General features: G+C 39.4%; 1 protein-coding gene across 1 annotated transcript in view; it reads right to left on the bottom strand.

The window, feature by feature from the left end:
- Positions 1-17,405, bottom strand: part of BFSP1 (beaded filament structural protein 1) — a 55,994-nt gene that overhangs the window by 34,332 nt on the left and 4,257 nt on the right. Inside the window, exon 2 of the mRNA XM_056813858.1 lies at positions 15,398-15,458. Coding sequence (XP_056669836.1) covers positions 15,398-15,458 — 61 coding nt within the window. The remainder of the gene's footprint in view (positions 1-15,397; positions 15,459-17,405) is intronic.

Here is a 17,405-nt window from a genome sequence, read left to right as displayed (position 1 = left end):
TAGCCACCCAAAATTACAGCAAGCCTCATCTTCACCCCAAGGACCCAAGCAGTGATAGGCAATGGGGTCAACTTGTACTAGTTTAGTAGAATAGATTGTTGAATTTTCAGTGTGAACATTTACACCTCAGCAATTGGCAAATGCTACATATCAGAGGTTGATTTATTGTTTTGTTCATCATCTAGACTTTAAAAGGTGATGGAGGAAACAATAATAATGCAAATTAAATTTTAAAGTGTGCCATAGGAGCTTTTTTTTTTTTCTGGTGACTTTACCACATCCCCTCCAGCATTCATTACTTTCCTTTGCTATTATGCTAGCCAATCTGCTAGGTGTGAGGTGATACCTCAGTGTTGTTTTGATTTATATCTCTGATTATAAGAGATTTAGAACACTTTTTCATGTGCTTACTAATAGTTTTGATTTCTTTAACTGAAAATTGTCTATTTATGTCCCTTGTCCATTTATCAATTGGAGAATGGCTTGATTTTTTGTGCAATTGGTTTAGCTCTTTATAAATGTGAGTAATTAGACCTTTGTCAGAGGTTTTTGTAATGAAGATTGATTCCCAATTTGTTGCTTCCCTTTTAATTTTGGATGCATTAGTTTTGTTTGTAAATTGAAGAACTTTCTAAGAAATAAAGCATATGAGCTTTTGTGACATCAATTGGAAAATGAGGGGATGCCCATCAATTGGGGAATGGCTGAGCAAATTGTGGTATATGTTGGTGATGGAATACTATTGTGCTCAAAGGAATAATAAAGTGGAGGAATTCCATGGAGACTGGAACAATCTCCAAGAAGTGATGCAGAGTGAAAGGAGCAGAACCAGGAGAACATTGTACACAGAGACTGATACACTGTGGTACAATCGAACGTAATGGACTTCTCCATTAGTGGCAATGCAATGACCCTGAACAACCTGGAGGAATCTACGAGACAAACCGCTATCCACATCCAGAGGAAACACTGTGGGAGTAAAAACACAGAAGAAAAACAAGTGCTTGAATATATGGGTCGAAGGGATGTGGTTGAGGATGTAGACTCTAAATGAACATCCTAGTGCAAACAACAACATGGAAATAGGTTCGGGGAGGGAGGGAAGCAATGTGATTATTGTAACCAAGGAATAATGTTCTAAATTGACTAAATAAAATCATTCAAATGGGGAAAAAAAATAAATGCAATTTTATTTTTTTAAAAAAGTTCCTCAAGTCCTCACTCATAATTTATCCTTATTTTAAACATTTCTAACCATCCCTTTTCCTTTGAGATTCATGACCGTGGTACTTCAATTATATATTTTAAAATTTTTATATGTGAAAGTATAATAAGATGATTGGAAACACTACTCATTAGTCACTGTTGAAAACATCAGTGGGCCTAAGTGCAAATTCCTGGGGGAAAACATTGCTATAATCTTCAGGTTTACAGGGATCCCCCTCTAAATCAGTCACGTGATATATGCCAACAGGATCACAGTTTTCAAGGAAGATCAGCAAAAGGGGACAGAATTAGAACAAAGGCTGAAAAGTCTTTGAAGTTGAAAAAGATAAAAAGTCTGGCATATTCATCTTTCCTTAATTTAAGCCATTTAAATCAAAACAACATTTACCCAGTATTCTTTGTGAAACATTGTCCCACAATTAAATGAAAATGGATATTTATTAAGCGTCTATGGAGGGCAGATGGCACCTGCCCTGCTATGCTAAGCCCGAAGAAAGATAGAGTTTAGATAAAATGTGGTCCCTATCTTAAGGAACTTACGGTCTACTAGGAAATAATAATGCATGCAGAAATTATTATAGCACATGTCATGTGTATAAGAGATGTGCAATCAGAAAACCATGTGAGGTCCAAGTGGAACAAGCTCTTTATAGGGGTTTGGGGAGGTAATCAGGTAAGACTTCCTGGAGAAGATAGTGAAAGGTTGGGTCTGAAGCCCATTAAGACCTTCAAATTAAAGCTGCCCCTATTCAGAGTGTCTGTCAAAACACAAGTGATGCTTTTCATCAAAATAAAAAGTTATCCACATGCTCCTGGCAACACTCCTTCCTTTAAGGGCTTTTATCTGGCAATTTGCCACCTTAACCAACCCATAGAGGAGACTGGGCTCCATTTGTCTCTCTCTCTCTCTTTCTCTCTCTCTCATTTTCTCTCATTCTCTCTCTCTCTGACTCTCTCTCTCTCTCTCTTTCTCTTTCTCTCTCTTTCTCCCATCTCTCTATCTCTCTATCTCTTTCTCTCTATCTTTCTCTCTTTCTCCCCATCTGTCTCTCTGATTCTGTCTCTCTGTCTCTCTGACCCTCTGCCTCTGTCTCTCTCCCTTTCTTGTCTCTATCTCTGTCTGTCTCTATCTCTCTCTCTCGTTCTCTCTCTGGTCTGAACTCCCTATCTCTGTTTTCCTATCTCTATCTCTCCCTCTCTGATTCTCTCCCCCCATTCTGTCTCTCTGTCTCTCTCTGTCTCTGTCTCCCTCTGTCTCTGTCTCTCTCTCCCATCTCTCTATCTCTTTCTCTCCATCTTTCTCTCTTTCTCCCCATCTGTCTCTCTGATTCTGTCTCTCTGACCCTCTGTCTCTGTCTCTCTCCCTCTTTTGTCTCTATCTCTCTCTCTGGGTCTAAACTCCCTCTCTCTGTTTCCCTATCTCTATTTCTCCCTCTCTGATTCTCTCCCCCCACTCTGTCTCCATCTCCCTCTCCTTCTCTCTTTCTTCTTCCTCTCTCTCTCTCCTTTCTCTCCTGTGCTCCCAAAACAAAGATGTGAAGATGTACACATTTTCATTATGCCACTGCTGCTGTCAGCTGGTCTTTCAGATATGCCACCAATGAAAACTTCTCCTTTTTTTCCTCATTGAGGCCCAGGCTGATGCTACAAACCCATTCTGACTCAGTCATCAAAAGCATGTGTGTGCCCCATCACACTGAGGCTCATCTATTGAAAAGGGGATCCGAGTAACAATGAGTGTCTGGGAAGGCTTTACAATAAAAACCACCAACAGAATTCATAAATTTCACAAAAACCTCAATTAAAATCCAGAACACTCAGGAAGTGAATAGATGTTATTTGAATTTTGAGTTAAATAAGTTTAACCAGAAAGCTATTTTTGTTTCAACTTTTGCTGTTAGAGTCTAAAAGGGAAGCTAGGTTAGAATGGTGGACCGGAGGTCAGGAAGACCTGAGTTCAAATTTAGTCTCAGATACTTATTGTATAACCCTAGACAAGGCATTTTTTTTAAGCCCTTACCTTCTGTCTTAGAATCAATACCGTGTATTGGTTCTAAGGCAGAATGTTAAGGGTTAGACAATGGGGGTTAAGTGACTTGTCCAGAGTCACTAACTAGGAAGTGTCTGAGGCCAGATTTGAACCCAGGACCTCCCATTTCTGGGTCTGGCTCTCAATCCACTGAGTCACCCAGCTTCACTGCCCCCCACAAACCAGTCATTTAATCTCCATATGCATTTAGTTTCCTCAACTGTAAAATGGGGATAAAAACAACACCTACCTCTCAGGATTATTGTGAGAATCAAATCAGACAATATTTGTAAATCACTTAGCACAGTATCTGATACCTAATAGGCACTATATAAATCCCTTCCCTGCCTTATTAAATACATAAAATTTAATAACTATGCACGTCCATAGGTTTATCATTTCTAAAGTGCTTTCCTTACAACAATACTGCAAGATAGCTACTGTAAGTATTATTTTCCTCATTTTAGATATGAGGAAACAGAGGCAAAAATATTCTATGAAAGGATAGGCTAGGATAGGAAGTTCATGGATAGGAAGTATGTGTTCTAGGACTCAAACCCAAGACTTTGGGCTTCTAATTCACTGTTTTTTTCTCTTACAACATTGAATCTCTGAATATTTAATCTTTCTTTAATAATTCAGAATATTCTCATTTCTCCAAGTTATCATTCATGTTGGGGGGGTTTATCATAGAAATAGCTATAAGATAATTCAGCTGCCAGAGTTGATGCTTTTACAACCCCCAGGTTAGCCCCCGAAAGTTATTTGTTTCCCTGTGTATAACCCTTAAATAAAAATCACTTGTTTTCTTCTCAACTGAATAAGCTAAAGCCCAGATAGATTAATTCTGCTTAGCTGAGGGCTTCAATTAGGTTCTCGTTAATCAAGATTTTACAGCATTTGTGTTGAGGGCAGATGGGCAGATTTCAAAACCAGTTTCCAAAGCACCAAATGTTTTCAAGTTTTGGTACCTGGGTCAGAGAAAGCCAACATGAACCATCTTCAGATGGCCCCCTTGTGAGCTAACAGAATTAAAGAGTTCTTACTGATGAGATCCTTGCACAAAAGTAACTCATTAACTTATGGAACAGATGCTGCTAAGTGCTCCATGAGACAAGTGTTGGTGGTATTTTCCCTCTAATGGGAGCACCAAATTGCCTCTTTTTTTTCCCCTTCACCTACAGCTACTATGTTTTTATTATCCTCTCCTTGTTCATTTTCCTCTTTTTCTTCTTCCTGTCAATAATAGTAACAATAATGATAGTGACAACTCACATTTATTTAGCATTTTTAACATTTTTTAGTTGGCTCTCTCAAGACAATCTACAGGGTACCACTAGGTGACTTAGTAGATTAAGAGCCAGACCTAAAGATGGGAGGTCCTGGATTCAAATTTGGCCTCGGACACTTCCTAGCTCTGTGACCCTGGGCAAGTCACTTAGCCCCCATTGTCCAGCCTTTACCACTCTTCCGCCTTGGAATCAATACACAGTATTGAGTCTAAGATACAAATAAGGGTTTTTTACAAAACCTACAAGGTGGATAGAGTGTAAGACCTGGAGTCTGGAGGACCTGGATTCAATTCTGGTCTCAGACACTTCCTAGCTAGGTGATCCTGGGCAAGTCACTTAACTCCAATTGCCTAGACTTTGCTGCTCTTCTGTATTAAGAACCGATACTGTCAAAAGGTAAGAGTTTGGGGCAGGGGGCAGGGGGAGTGGGAAACAATCTACTGGGAAAGAGAAAAAACCCTTAAAATCTGTTCCCTACTTTATTTTCCAGCAGCTGGTGGTGCAATGAAGAAAACAACAGCCTTAAGGTCTAGAAAATCTGAATTTAAATCCAGACTCAGAACTTACTAGCTATGTGTCCTTGGGCAAGTCATTTAATTTCTTTTTGTTTCAGTTTCTTCAACTGCAAAATGGGAATATAATAATAGCATCTACCTTCCAAATTTGTTGTAAGGATAAAAATGAAGTCATATTTGTAAAGAGTTTAGTCCAGTTGGAGTCAGAATGCAGATCAAAGCAAACTATTTTTCACATTAGATTATTTATGTTTTGATTTAGGGGTTTTGATTTTATTTGAGTATATTCTTACATGACCAATGTGGAAATATATTTTGCATGATAACATGTGTCTAATTGCTTACCAGTTCTGAAAGGGAAATAAATTTGGATCTTAAAATTTGGAAATACATGTTGAACATGTTATTACATGCAATTGAGAAATAAAATATCTTTTTTTTAACTTCTAAAAGAAAATGTACATTAAGAAATTGTATATGATACATAATCTGGAAAAATAGCAAAATTAGTATAATAAAAACCCCTATGGATAAGCATATAATGTAAATGAGCAACATATAATGTAATAATGAAAGTAAAATATTCAATGTATATTAATTTTAAAAGATTGTGGTCGCCATCTATAAAATTAACTCTCAAGTCACGAGTCTGTCAGTAGCGCTTAACAATGAAATTTTAATCAAAACTGGAGATAAAGTAAAAAGAGGGAAATGTAGGAAGGAGACAGAAAATACCACCTAGCGAAAATACCCTAAACTGAATCAGGAAGCCAAAATCTGAAGACTGCCAAGCCTCTTAAGCCTGCAAAATTCCTTGAGTGAGCACACAGCAGGCACCAGAGCTCCCACTCAAGACTATGTTCCACCGAAGTGCCAACCCAGAGAGAGAGACAGAGAGAGCTCTCAACATCCTGCAATGTACCCATGCAAAATGGGATGTGGGGTAGAAGGAGCTTGGGGAAGATGAGCCTGGGAAGTGAATTCTATCTACACAATACACACTTAGAAATATACACATTTCTTTTATTTTTGACTTATAACTTGCATGTATTTTCCCCAAAAAATATGTTCAATAAATGTTAAATTTCATGGGGAAAAAATGCTTAGCACAATGCCTGGCAGATAGTAGGTGCTATACAAAATGCTAGCAATTATTTTCATTTGACTGTGAGCTCCTTTGAGGTCTGGGACTGTCTTTCTTTTTTTTCTTTTCTTTTTTTTAATATTTGTAAACCCAGACCTTACCACAGTGCCTGACATAGAGTAGGCACTTAAAAATGTTGATTGCTTGACAGTCCTTTTAAGACATGCAAAATTAGGCCAAGTTGGGACATAAACTTTTCCATTTTCTGTATCTTTTGCCAATTTTCCTTCTTTCATCCTCCCACCTGTCCCCCAAAAAATCTTCCCTTTAGAGGCAGCCAGGTGAAATAGCAGATAAAAGTGCCAGGCCTGAAGTCAGAAAGACCTAAGTTCAAATCCTGCTTCAGACAATTACTAGCTATATGACCCTGGGCAAGTCATTTAAATTCTGTTTGAATGGGAGGCAGCTTAGATGGCTCAATATATAGTTCTCTGGGCCCAGAGTCAGGAAGACATGAGTTCAAATCCTGCCTTACTACCACTTACTAGCTGAGTTACCCGGGACAAGTCACTTAATCCTGTTTGTCTCAATTTCCTCATCTGTAAAATGGGCTGGAAAAGAAAATAGCAAACCACTCCAGTACCTTTGCTAAGACAACCCCAAACAGGATCATGAAGAGTCAGACACAATAGAATATGGCCCTTTTTAGGAAGTCTATGCTCTATCCATGATAGTCCCTGAATACATTTTGACAAGGAATGAATGAATGAATTTTTGTACCCCACCTCCTCTCCCCACTAACCCTCCTTATCCTCTGCCCCACTGGAACAAATAGGGTAGATATGGTAGTCATTTAACAAAAGCTTGTTGAATTAAACTACTTACGTAGAGTTCTAAAGACTTTCTGGGTATTCATTCACCTGACTAGAATTCTTATTTCGTAACAATTCTTACAATATGAAAAGTTGTGACTTGGGCATCATCAGAGTTTCTCAACAAAATCTCATACACTAAAAGAATTCATTGAGAAATTGGAACATAAACTGAATTCTAACCCTTTTGATGGATGGAGCCACAGGGCCACCATTCTTTCTAAGATGAGAACTACTTATATTTGATGGTTTTGTAAAAATAGTTTCTAAAACCAAGCCTTTTCAATGCATAATAGCATTTTAGACTAGAGTAGCAATTATTCAACCAATTATTTCTACAAAGCCTCTTTCTTTTTACTGATTTGGAATGTAATTCCTCCATTCTAGTCTAGGCTCCACTCCTGACTCTCTAATCTTTAAACCCCATAGCAGAGCAGTCTTCTTGCCCTGGGCATCCACCTTGCCCCCCACCCCAACCTTCTCATCCTGGCAGCTCTCTCTACCCTCAATCTTCTCACATTAGTCATTTACATCATCCCTGCAGACTACTTATTTGATTGGTTGGTTTCTCCTGGCACCTCCATTTTAGGAAAGCTGAAGTCCAACCATATCTTTTTATTCTTCTCTGGGTTTCCCTCATGATGTTCCAGATTTTCCTCATCATGCCCCTAGTGGGTACCTTCCCCACAAGACATACACCCTCTTCAACTTTTTTTTCGAATATGTTTTCACCACCTTTTAGAATGCAAGCTCCTCGAGGGCAAGAATCTTTCTGTATTTTTATTACCAGATCTTAGCCCTGTGCCTAGCACATTAAAAGTACTTAATAAATGCTTTTTGACTTGAATGTTGCCATAACTTTGGGTTGTGATTTCCTTAAGAGACCCTTTGGACCCACATAAGTCATCAGCATTTCTATATATCTCCAACACATCTCAGCAGCAAGAATTAGAAAGAGAAATTCCATTCAAAATCACCCTAGACAATATAAAATACTTAGGAATCTATCTGCCGAGGCAAACACAGGAACTATATGAATACAACTACAAAACACTCTTCACACAATTAAAACTAGATCTAAACAATTGGAAAAACATAAATTGCTCATGGGTAGGACAAGTTAACATGATAAAAATGATAATCCTACCCAAATTAATTTACTTATTTACTGCCATACTCATTGAACTACCAAAAAACTTTTTTACTGAATTAGAAAAAACCATAACAAAGTTCATTTGGAAGAACAAAAGATCAAGGATATCCAGGGAAATCATGAAAAAAAATGTGAAGGAAAGTGGCCTTGCAGTCCCAGATCTCAAACTATATTACAAAGCAGTGGTCATCAAAACAATTTGGTACTGGCTAAGAGACAGAAAGGAGGATCAGGGGAATAGACTTGGGGTAAGTGACCTCAGCAAGACAGTCTATGACAAGCCCAAATATCCCAGCTTTGGGGACCAAAATCCACTATTTGATAAAAACTGCTGGGAAAATTGGAAGATAGTATGGGAGAGATTAGGTTTGGATCAATATCTCACACCCTACACCAAGATAAACTCAGACTGGGGGAATGACTTGAACATAAAGAAGGAAACGATAAGTAAATTAGGTGAACACAGAATAGTATACATGTCAGATCTTTGGGAAAGGAAAAACTTTAAAGCCAAGCAAGAACTAGAAAAAAATCACAAAATGTAAAATCAATAATTTTGATTACATCAAATTAAAAAGGTTTTATACAAACAAAACCAATTCAACCAAAATTAGAAGGGAAGCAACAAATTGGGAAATGATCTCTGACAAAGGTCTAATTACACAAATTTATAAAGAGCTAAATCAATTGTACAAAAAATCAAGCCATTCTCCAATTGATAAACGGGCAAGGGACATGAACAGGCAGTTCTCAGCCAAAGAAATCAAAACTATTAATAAGCACATGAAAAAGTGTTCTACATCTCTTATAATCAGAGAGATGCAAATCAAAACAACTCTGAGGTATCACCTCACACCTAGCAGATTGGCAAATATGACAGCAATGGAAAGTAATGAATGATGGAGGGGATGTGACAAAGGACATTAATGCATTGCTGGTGGAGTTGTGAATTGATCCAACCATTCTGGAGGGCAATTTGGAACTATGCCCAAAGGGCGATAAAAGACTGTCTGCCCTTTGATCCAGCCATAGCACTGCTGGGTTTGTACCCCAAAGAAATAATAAGGAAAAAGACATATACAAGAATATTCATAGCTGCACGCTTTGTGGTGGCAAAAAATTGGAAAATGAGGGGAAGCCCTTCAATTGGGGAATGGCTGAACAAATTGTGGTGTATGTTGGTGATGGAATACTATTGTGCTCAAAGGAATAATAAAGTGGAGGAATTCCATGGAGACTGGAACAACCTCCAGGAAGTGATGCAGAGCGAGAGGAGCAGAACCAGGAGAACATTGTACACAGAGACTGATACACTGTGGTACAATCAAATGTAATGGACTTCTCCATTAGTGGCAATGCAATGACCCTGAACAACCTGGAGAAATCTATGAGACAAACTACTATCCACATCCAGAAGAAACACTGTGGGAGTAAAAACACAGAAGAAAAACAACTGCTTGATTACATGGGTCAAAGGGATATGATATGGTTGGGGATATAGACTCTGAATGATCATCCTAGTGCAAACATCAACAACATGGAAATAGGTTCTGGTCAAGGACACATGTAATACCCAGTGGAATTGCATGTTGACTATGGTAAGGGTGGGTGGAGGGGAGGGAGGTAAATAATATGATTCTTGTAACCAAGGAATAATGTTCTAAACTGACTAAATAAATAATTTTTTTTAAAAAAAAGAGACCCTTTGGGATGAAAAAAACTAAGAAAGGAGTGGCTAAAACTAAAGAAAAGACTGATGCAAAAACAAAATCTTGTTCATTTGATCTAATTATTAGTGGTGCCAGTGATGCATCAATTGCAGCAGTTATTCTCAGCAAAATTTAGGTGCTCATTTACTATATTGACTTAAACCAAAGAACTATATACAACTGAAAGAAGAAATCTGATCCAACATGTTTTCCACAATCCCCAACTACCTGAGAGGATGCCAGAAGGAGGCTCCAGCAGCCAATTCCCAGCCCTTCTCTAACATTTCCTATTTCTGCCCCCAGACTGGCACAGCTGCCCTGATTTCCCTAGACGATGGAGTGGCTTCTGCTTCTTCTACCCCATTCCAAATGATCCAGAACTCCTCCACTTCTACCAGTATTGCTTGAGGTAAAGAATCAGCCAGGTTTTTTATCCAATTACCCCATAAGGAGTGTGGATTTTTCAAGGGAGTCATATTATCCAGAAACATGACAACATAACAAAAGAACAAGAAGGATTACACGGGGTGGATGGAATTACAAGGAAGGAACCTGCCAGAGACTACACATTTCTGGAATGGTTTGCCATTCAAGCAGAAACACTCAAATGTTCAGCAAGTTAAATTTGGGCTGGTACTGACTATAGGTGTGGTAGGACCATTAATTAATAAGAATAGAGGTAGTGGGGGCAGCTAGGGGGCTCAGGGGATTGCGAGCCAAGCCTGTTGTGGAGCAAAAGTCCATCAGATCCTGAGTCAAATGCCTTCACCATCCATTCATTCCTGTCCATTGTCTAGTCACACACATTATATTCTGACTGTCTCTCTGCTGAGCATGATGATTCTTCTGAAGCTGTTGGCTCATGCTTCCTCCTTCTTCCAAGAAGTCTCCTAAAATTTAAGGTTAGGGAGAATGGGAGATGAGAAGTTCTAGGTTCAAATCTGGCCTTAGACACTTCCTGGCTGTGTGACCCTGGGCAAGTCATTTAACACCATTACCTAGCCCTTACCACTCTTCTGCCTTGGAACTAATATATGGTATTTTATTCTAATGTTGGAGGTAAGGATGAAGGAAGGAAGGAAGAAGAAGAAGAAGAAGAAGAAGAAGAAGAAGAAGAAGAAGAAGAAGAAGAAGAAGAAGAAGAAGAAGAAGAAGAAGAAGAAGAAGAAGAAGAAGAAGAAGAAGAAGAAGAAGAAGAAGAAGAAGAAGAAGAAGAAGAAGAAGAAGAAGAAGAAGAAGAAGAAGAAGAAGAAGAAGAAGAAGAAGAAGAAGAAGAAGAAGAAGAAGAAGAAGAAGAAGAAGAAGAAGAAGAAGAAGAAGAAGAAGAAGAAGAAGAAGAAGAAGGAGGAGGAGGAGGAGGAGGAGGAGGAGGAAGAGGAGGAGGAAGAGGAGGAGGAGGAGGAGGAAGAGGAGGAAGAGGAGGAGGAGGAGGAGGAGGAGGAGGAGGAGGAGGAGGAGGAGAAAGAAGAAAGATATGGATTATACCTGTGATTTTATTAGTTATAAGGCATTCCTGGTTGGAGGCAGTCAGTTGGCTCACTAAATAGAATGCTTGGCTTGGAGCTAGGAAGACCTGAGTTCAAATCCAGCCTCAGATACTTCTGAGCTGTGTGACCCTTGGACAAGTTGCTTAACCCCTGATTGCCTGACAGAAGTACCTACTGGGTCCACCAGGAAGGAAATGGCAAACCACTCAAGTATCTTTGCCAAGAAAACAACACATATATAGCTATGATCTACAGGGTCATGAAGAGTTGGACATGACTGAATGACTGAACAATAGCATTCCTAGAAGGGGAATTCTTGCTACCCACACAGATAAGCAACTTCTGTGAAAATTATAGTCTTAGGGGTAGTTAGGTTGCTCAGTGGATAGAGAAACAGGCCTAGAGATGGGAGATCCTGGGTTCAACTCTGGCCTCAGACATTTCTTAGCTATGACCTTGGGCAAGTCATTTAGCCCCAATTACCTAGGAACTGATATTTAGTACTGATTCTAAGACAGAAGCTAAGAGATTTTTCAAAAAGAAAAGAAAATTATGGTCTCAGAAAGCCATATAGAACACTGAAAGCTTAGGTGACTTGTCCAAAGTTACAAAATTCAGTGTGTCTCAGATGTGATATTTGATATCAGCTCTTCCTGGGTTCCAAGATTTCTACCCAATTTGCCAAATTTACTCTCATCAATTAATAAATAATATCAATCAAGTAATATTTATGTGTGATCTGCCTTTGCCAATACCTACAGATATTACCTAGGAAACTTACTATAGAACACACCTGCTGATTGGGCAAATTATCCAGAGTTTATAAGGTTCCTATGTTCTTACTCTGACCTTGAATTTTTTTTCTTCCTTTCTTTCTTTTTTTAAACCTTACCTTCTGTCTTTTAGAATCAATACCATGTTTTAGTTCCAAGGCAGAAGAGTGATAAGGGCTAAGTAATGGAGGTTAAGTGACTTGTCCAGGGTCACACAGCTGGGAAGTATCTGAAGTCAAATTTGAACCTAAGACCTCCCTTAATTATCAACAGACTTCTAGGAAGAAGGAGGAAGCCAGAGAAGACAGCTTCCGAGGAATCATGAACAGCTGAGAGGTGGTCAGAATATAGTACGTGTAAGTAAACAATGGACAGGAATGAATGGCTGGTGGAGGCATTTGACTCAGGATCTAATAGGCATTTGTTTCAGATCAGGTGATCAAAGGACAAGATGGCAACCATCTTCCTTTTCCTCTTCCTTTACACACTCCAGAGAAATGTCAAATTTCCTTTTTGTCAGTCAGTCCTTTCACTTCCTATTTTTCCATTTTCTCTTCCTAGTTTCTTCAACCACAACTGAGTTTCAATTTCTTCATTTAATTTTGTGCTTATGTTATTTAACTATTAAATATTTCTCTAAAAAGAAAAATACTCACTGGACCTGAGACCCAAATTGCTTTGGTTGGTTGTTGAACTGCATGACCCAAATTTTTGTTTTCAGTTGAATTATACACAGTGGATGGAGAATTGGCCCTAGAGCCAAGAAAATTTGGCTTCATGTCCCATCTCTAGCACTTACAGGCTGTCTGACCCTGGGGAAAGCACTTATTACTGCTCAGTGCTCTAGGAAACTCTATATATGTAGCAAAACAGGTGCCAATTTGCACTAATTCCAGGTATTTTTTTATTTGGGGATTCCTTCTGTGAATGAAAGTCCCTATTCCCACAGAATTGTACAGAAAGGGAGAGAGAGAGAGCCACCTTTTTTTTTTTACCCTTTGTTTCAAGCTTGTGGCAGGGGGAAGGAAGGGAAGAGAATAAGCAGAGCCATAAAGAGTCTATTTTGAGAACCCCGAAGATTGCACAAATCTCACGACAAACCCTAGACTGATTTTCTTTTCCTTTTGTGAAACAATTTTCTGTAAAACAGAAAAGCCATTCTTGAGAGTTGAGCAAGCTTCCCACACAGATGTTTGACAGAATAAATAGCCCAGCAAAAGAGAGAGAAGCAAGGGCTTCGTACAAAACTATGGGTCTAAACTAGCGGGCTCCAACCCTTCAGTTATTGAGCAGCCAGCTCTGAGGCAGGAGGCATTTTCTGAAGTGGTCGGGACTTGGAGCTGGATGGCCCCTGACCTGTTCCCACAAGTCCCCTCTGGTGGATTGGTGGATATGTATGTGGAGTGTGTGTGTGTGTGTGTGTGTGTGTGTGTGTGTGTGTGTGTGTGTGTGTGTAAGGGTGGAAACCTCTGATATTTACTCCAATTACTCCAGTCTTCTATCACTTAAAATGATAAGATGCTCATTAATCGATTAATTGATAATCAATCAGTCAGAGGCGTTGGACTTGGAGCCTTCCCATGGAAAAGACACAGGATATGACTAGAGTTTAGAGGCCAAATCCTTGGCCATACTTTAGGGTTCTCGATAAGTATAATCATTCCAGAAATTGGAAGGAGAATGATATTCTTGCTAAACTCCCTTGAAAAGGAACTACTGAGGCAGGAGGAGCAGCTAGGTGGCACAATGGATAGGGCATCAAGTGTGTGTCAGGAGGATCTGTATTCAGGTCTAGTCTTGACCCTGGGCAAGTCACTTAATCCCATTTGCCTAGCCCTTGTCCTTCTGTCTTAGAATTGTTACCAGGACAGAAAATAAGGGGTAGGGGGCTATAGGGAGATATTCTTCCCTCTATTGACCTCTATTGGTATTAATGAATCTCAAATTATGCTAAAAGCCATTAATTTGAAAATATATAAAATTAAATCTGTAAAATAGTCTAGCCTGGGGGCAGCTGGGTGGCTCATGGATTGAGAGCCAGGCCCAGAGACAGGAGATCCTGGGTTCAAATCTGACCTCAGACACTTCCTAGATGTGTGACCCCAGGCAAGTCACTTAACCCCCATTGCCTAGCCCTTATCCAGTATTGATTCCAAGACAAAAGGTAAGGTTATATATATATATATATATATATATATATATATATATATATATTCTCCCATTATTGTGCCATTAGAAATGAAAAACAGGATGATTTCAGAAAATGCTGTAAGAACCTCCATGAACTGATGCAGAGTGAAATAAGCAGAACCAGTAGACCATTATACAAAGTAACTGAAATATTGTAGAATAATCAAATGTAATAGACTTTGCTACTAAAAGCAATATAATTAACCAAGATAATTCTAAGAGACTTATGAGAAAGGCTGCTATCCATCTCCAGAGAAAGAACTGTGGGCGTAGAAATGCAGATGAAAGCATTATTTATCACTTGTTTATTTGGGTATATGATTTGGGGTTTGGGTTTATAAGATTATTCACCTACAAAAAATGAGGAATATGGAAGTGTGTTTTGCTTGATAATACATATATAACCCAGGCTAAATTGCTTGTCAACTCTGGGAAGGGGGAGGGAAGAAGGGAGGGGGACAATATGAGTCATATAACTTTGTAAAGCTGACATGGAAATTTATTATTAAAATAAAATAAAGAAAAAATATTCTTTCAAAACAACCTTGGAGAATTTTAAAGTCCAACTTCTCATATTTACTAGTAGAGTGACCCTGGAAAAGTCACTTGCCTCTGTGAGCCTCAGTTTTATCATCTATAAAATGGGAGCAATACTCCTAGTAACTATCTCACAGGGCAGTTAGGCAGAGGAATAGATAGAGCACTGGCCTTGAAGTCAGGAAGACTCATCTTCCTCAGTTCACATTTGGCCTCAGACATTAGCTATGTGATCCTGGGCAAGTCACTTAACCCCATTTGCCTCCATTTCTCCATCAGTAAAATGAGCTGGAGAAGGGAATGGCAAAACACTCAGTGTCTTTGCCAGAAAACCCCACCAAAATGACTGAAGAGCAACAAAAATGACCTCACAGAGACAGAGGGGGAAAAGGGCAGAGACAGAGAAAGAGAGTGAAACAGGGAGAATAAAATCACTACTTAATGAGGAAGTTCATTCAGCAGACATTTCAGCAATCCAGTAGAGCATTGTCTGAAAATCTGCCCCAACCCCAACATGTAATAAGTTCACCTTGTTCAGCCGTTCAAGCGTTTCTTTCAGCAGGAGCTGATATTCACATTCATTCTGATACCTGCAAATGGAAGGCATAGAGCACATGTAAGCAGCTTATGCACTGATCCCACACCCACTGGGCTAGGTTCTGGGGATACAAAGGCAAAAATGAAAAACCCTACCCCAAGGACTACCCTACCCTTACATTCTATCACGTGTGCCTAGACAGATCCAAGGAGGCAAGGCATGGGCATCTGGGGGAAGTCAAGAAACACTTTGGACACAAGGCACTTAGGCTGAGCCCAAAAGAAAGCTAAGAATTTGAAGAAACTGAAGTGAGGCTGGAGGGTACCCTGGGCATGAGGGACAGCCCATGCAAAGTCACAGAGACAGGAAATGGAATGCCATAAAAAGGAACAGTAAGAAGATCAGACTCACTAGACCATAGAATGTGTGCCGGGGAGTGTATTTAATATGACTCAAAAGGCTGATTGGGGCCAGGTGGTTAAAGGTTTAAATGCTAACAATTTTCCCCTAAAAGTAACAAGATGCCACTAGAGCTTACTAAGTAAAGCATTTGCCTCCCAGGGTTGTTACAATTATTGTAAATAATTATATTTTTAATTAAATTATTATTATAATTATTTATAAAACTCTTTGCAAACCTTAAAGAACTATGTAAATACTAGCTATTATTATCTGTCAAAAAGCCAAAAATATACACAAAAAGTTAAAAATATATACAGAATTATATACATATATATGACAAATCCTCTAAAGTTTTCCTCTAAGCTACTTTAACATGATACAGAGATGACCCTGAATTTTCAAAGGTTATGTCAATCATTTTGAAAGGTTATCTGTCCAGTGTCTGGAGCAGTGATGGCTAACCTTTTAGAGACCAAGTGCCCAAATTGCAACCCTCACACCACATGTGAGCTCCCTCACCCACCCCAGACAGGGGAGGAAGGAAGCACTCCCATTGGGTTGCTGGGCAGAGGGGTGGGTCATGTGAGAAATGTCCTCAGGCCAACATAGAAAGGGGGAAGGGAGCAGCCCCCTCCGGCATGCTCCATCACACATAGGTTTGCCAACATAGATCTAAAGGATAGGTCTAGAGACAGACTCTGGGACCATCAGCTTTATAGTGTTTCAACTAAGTGATACTTTTTTTTGGCTACATCTTATGAGGGCATATGGAGACAGAAGGTGATGCAGTAGGTAGAGTACGGAGTCTGGAGTCAGGAAAATCTGAATTCAAATCTAGCCTCAGACACTTACTAGCTGGGTGACCCTGGAGAAGTTACTTAAATCTTTGGTTCCTCAACTATAAAATGTGGATAATAATCACACCACTTCCCAGGGTTATTGTGAGGATCAAATGAGATAATATTTGTAAAAAGCCCTCAGCCCAATGCCTGGCACATATTCTGTGCTAGATAAATGCTTATCCCTTTCCCTACCTTACGAAAGACCAACTATTAAGGCAAAGGGAGCAGGTGGAGAGGGAGGGCAATAGTCACATTCGAGGAGCAAGGACCCACAGAGATGAAGTCACAATACAGTAATTTGATAGACAAACATCCCCTCGTTTCTGTGGAGTTTCTCTCCCTGACTCTAGAGAAAATGACACTGCCTGGAAAATCAGAGGAGGGAGACTCAGCAAAATGTTCTGCTGGGAAAAGGCAACCATATACTGGGAAATCTTTCCACCTGGAGAAAGAAGGAATGCCTCATCCCCAAATAACTTTCCTCCTTCCTCTGAATCACCCAGTGCAGGTGGGTGTATGCATGCACTTCGGCTGGGAAGAAATACAATTGGTAAATTTTTGAGTTATATGCTTAGGTTTTTATTTCCAAGGTAGTAAGCAAGAACAAGACCTAAAATGTCATCGTCATAGAAGGTGCTTCCCATTGGACTTGCTTTATCAACTTCTCTGCAACTGAGAGCCTTAGAGTTGCCTGGGCACTGAGCAGTCAAGTGACTTGCACTGTGTCACACAGTTTTTATCTGTCAGAAGAAGGG

The sequence above is a fragment of the Monodelphis domestica genome, chromosome 1 (assembly GCF_027887165.1).
Source record: "Monodelphis domestica isolate mMonDom1 chromosome 1, mMonDom1.pri, whole genome shotgun sequence".
NCBI lineage: Eukaryota > Metazoa > Chordata > Mammalia > Didelphimorphia > Didelphidae > Monodelphis > Monodelphis domestica.
This window is presented reverse-complemented; position numbering and strand designations above follow the sequence as displayed.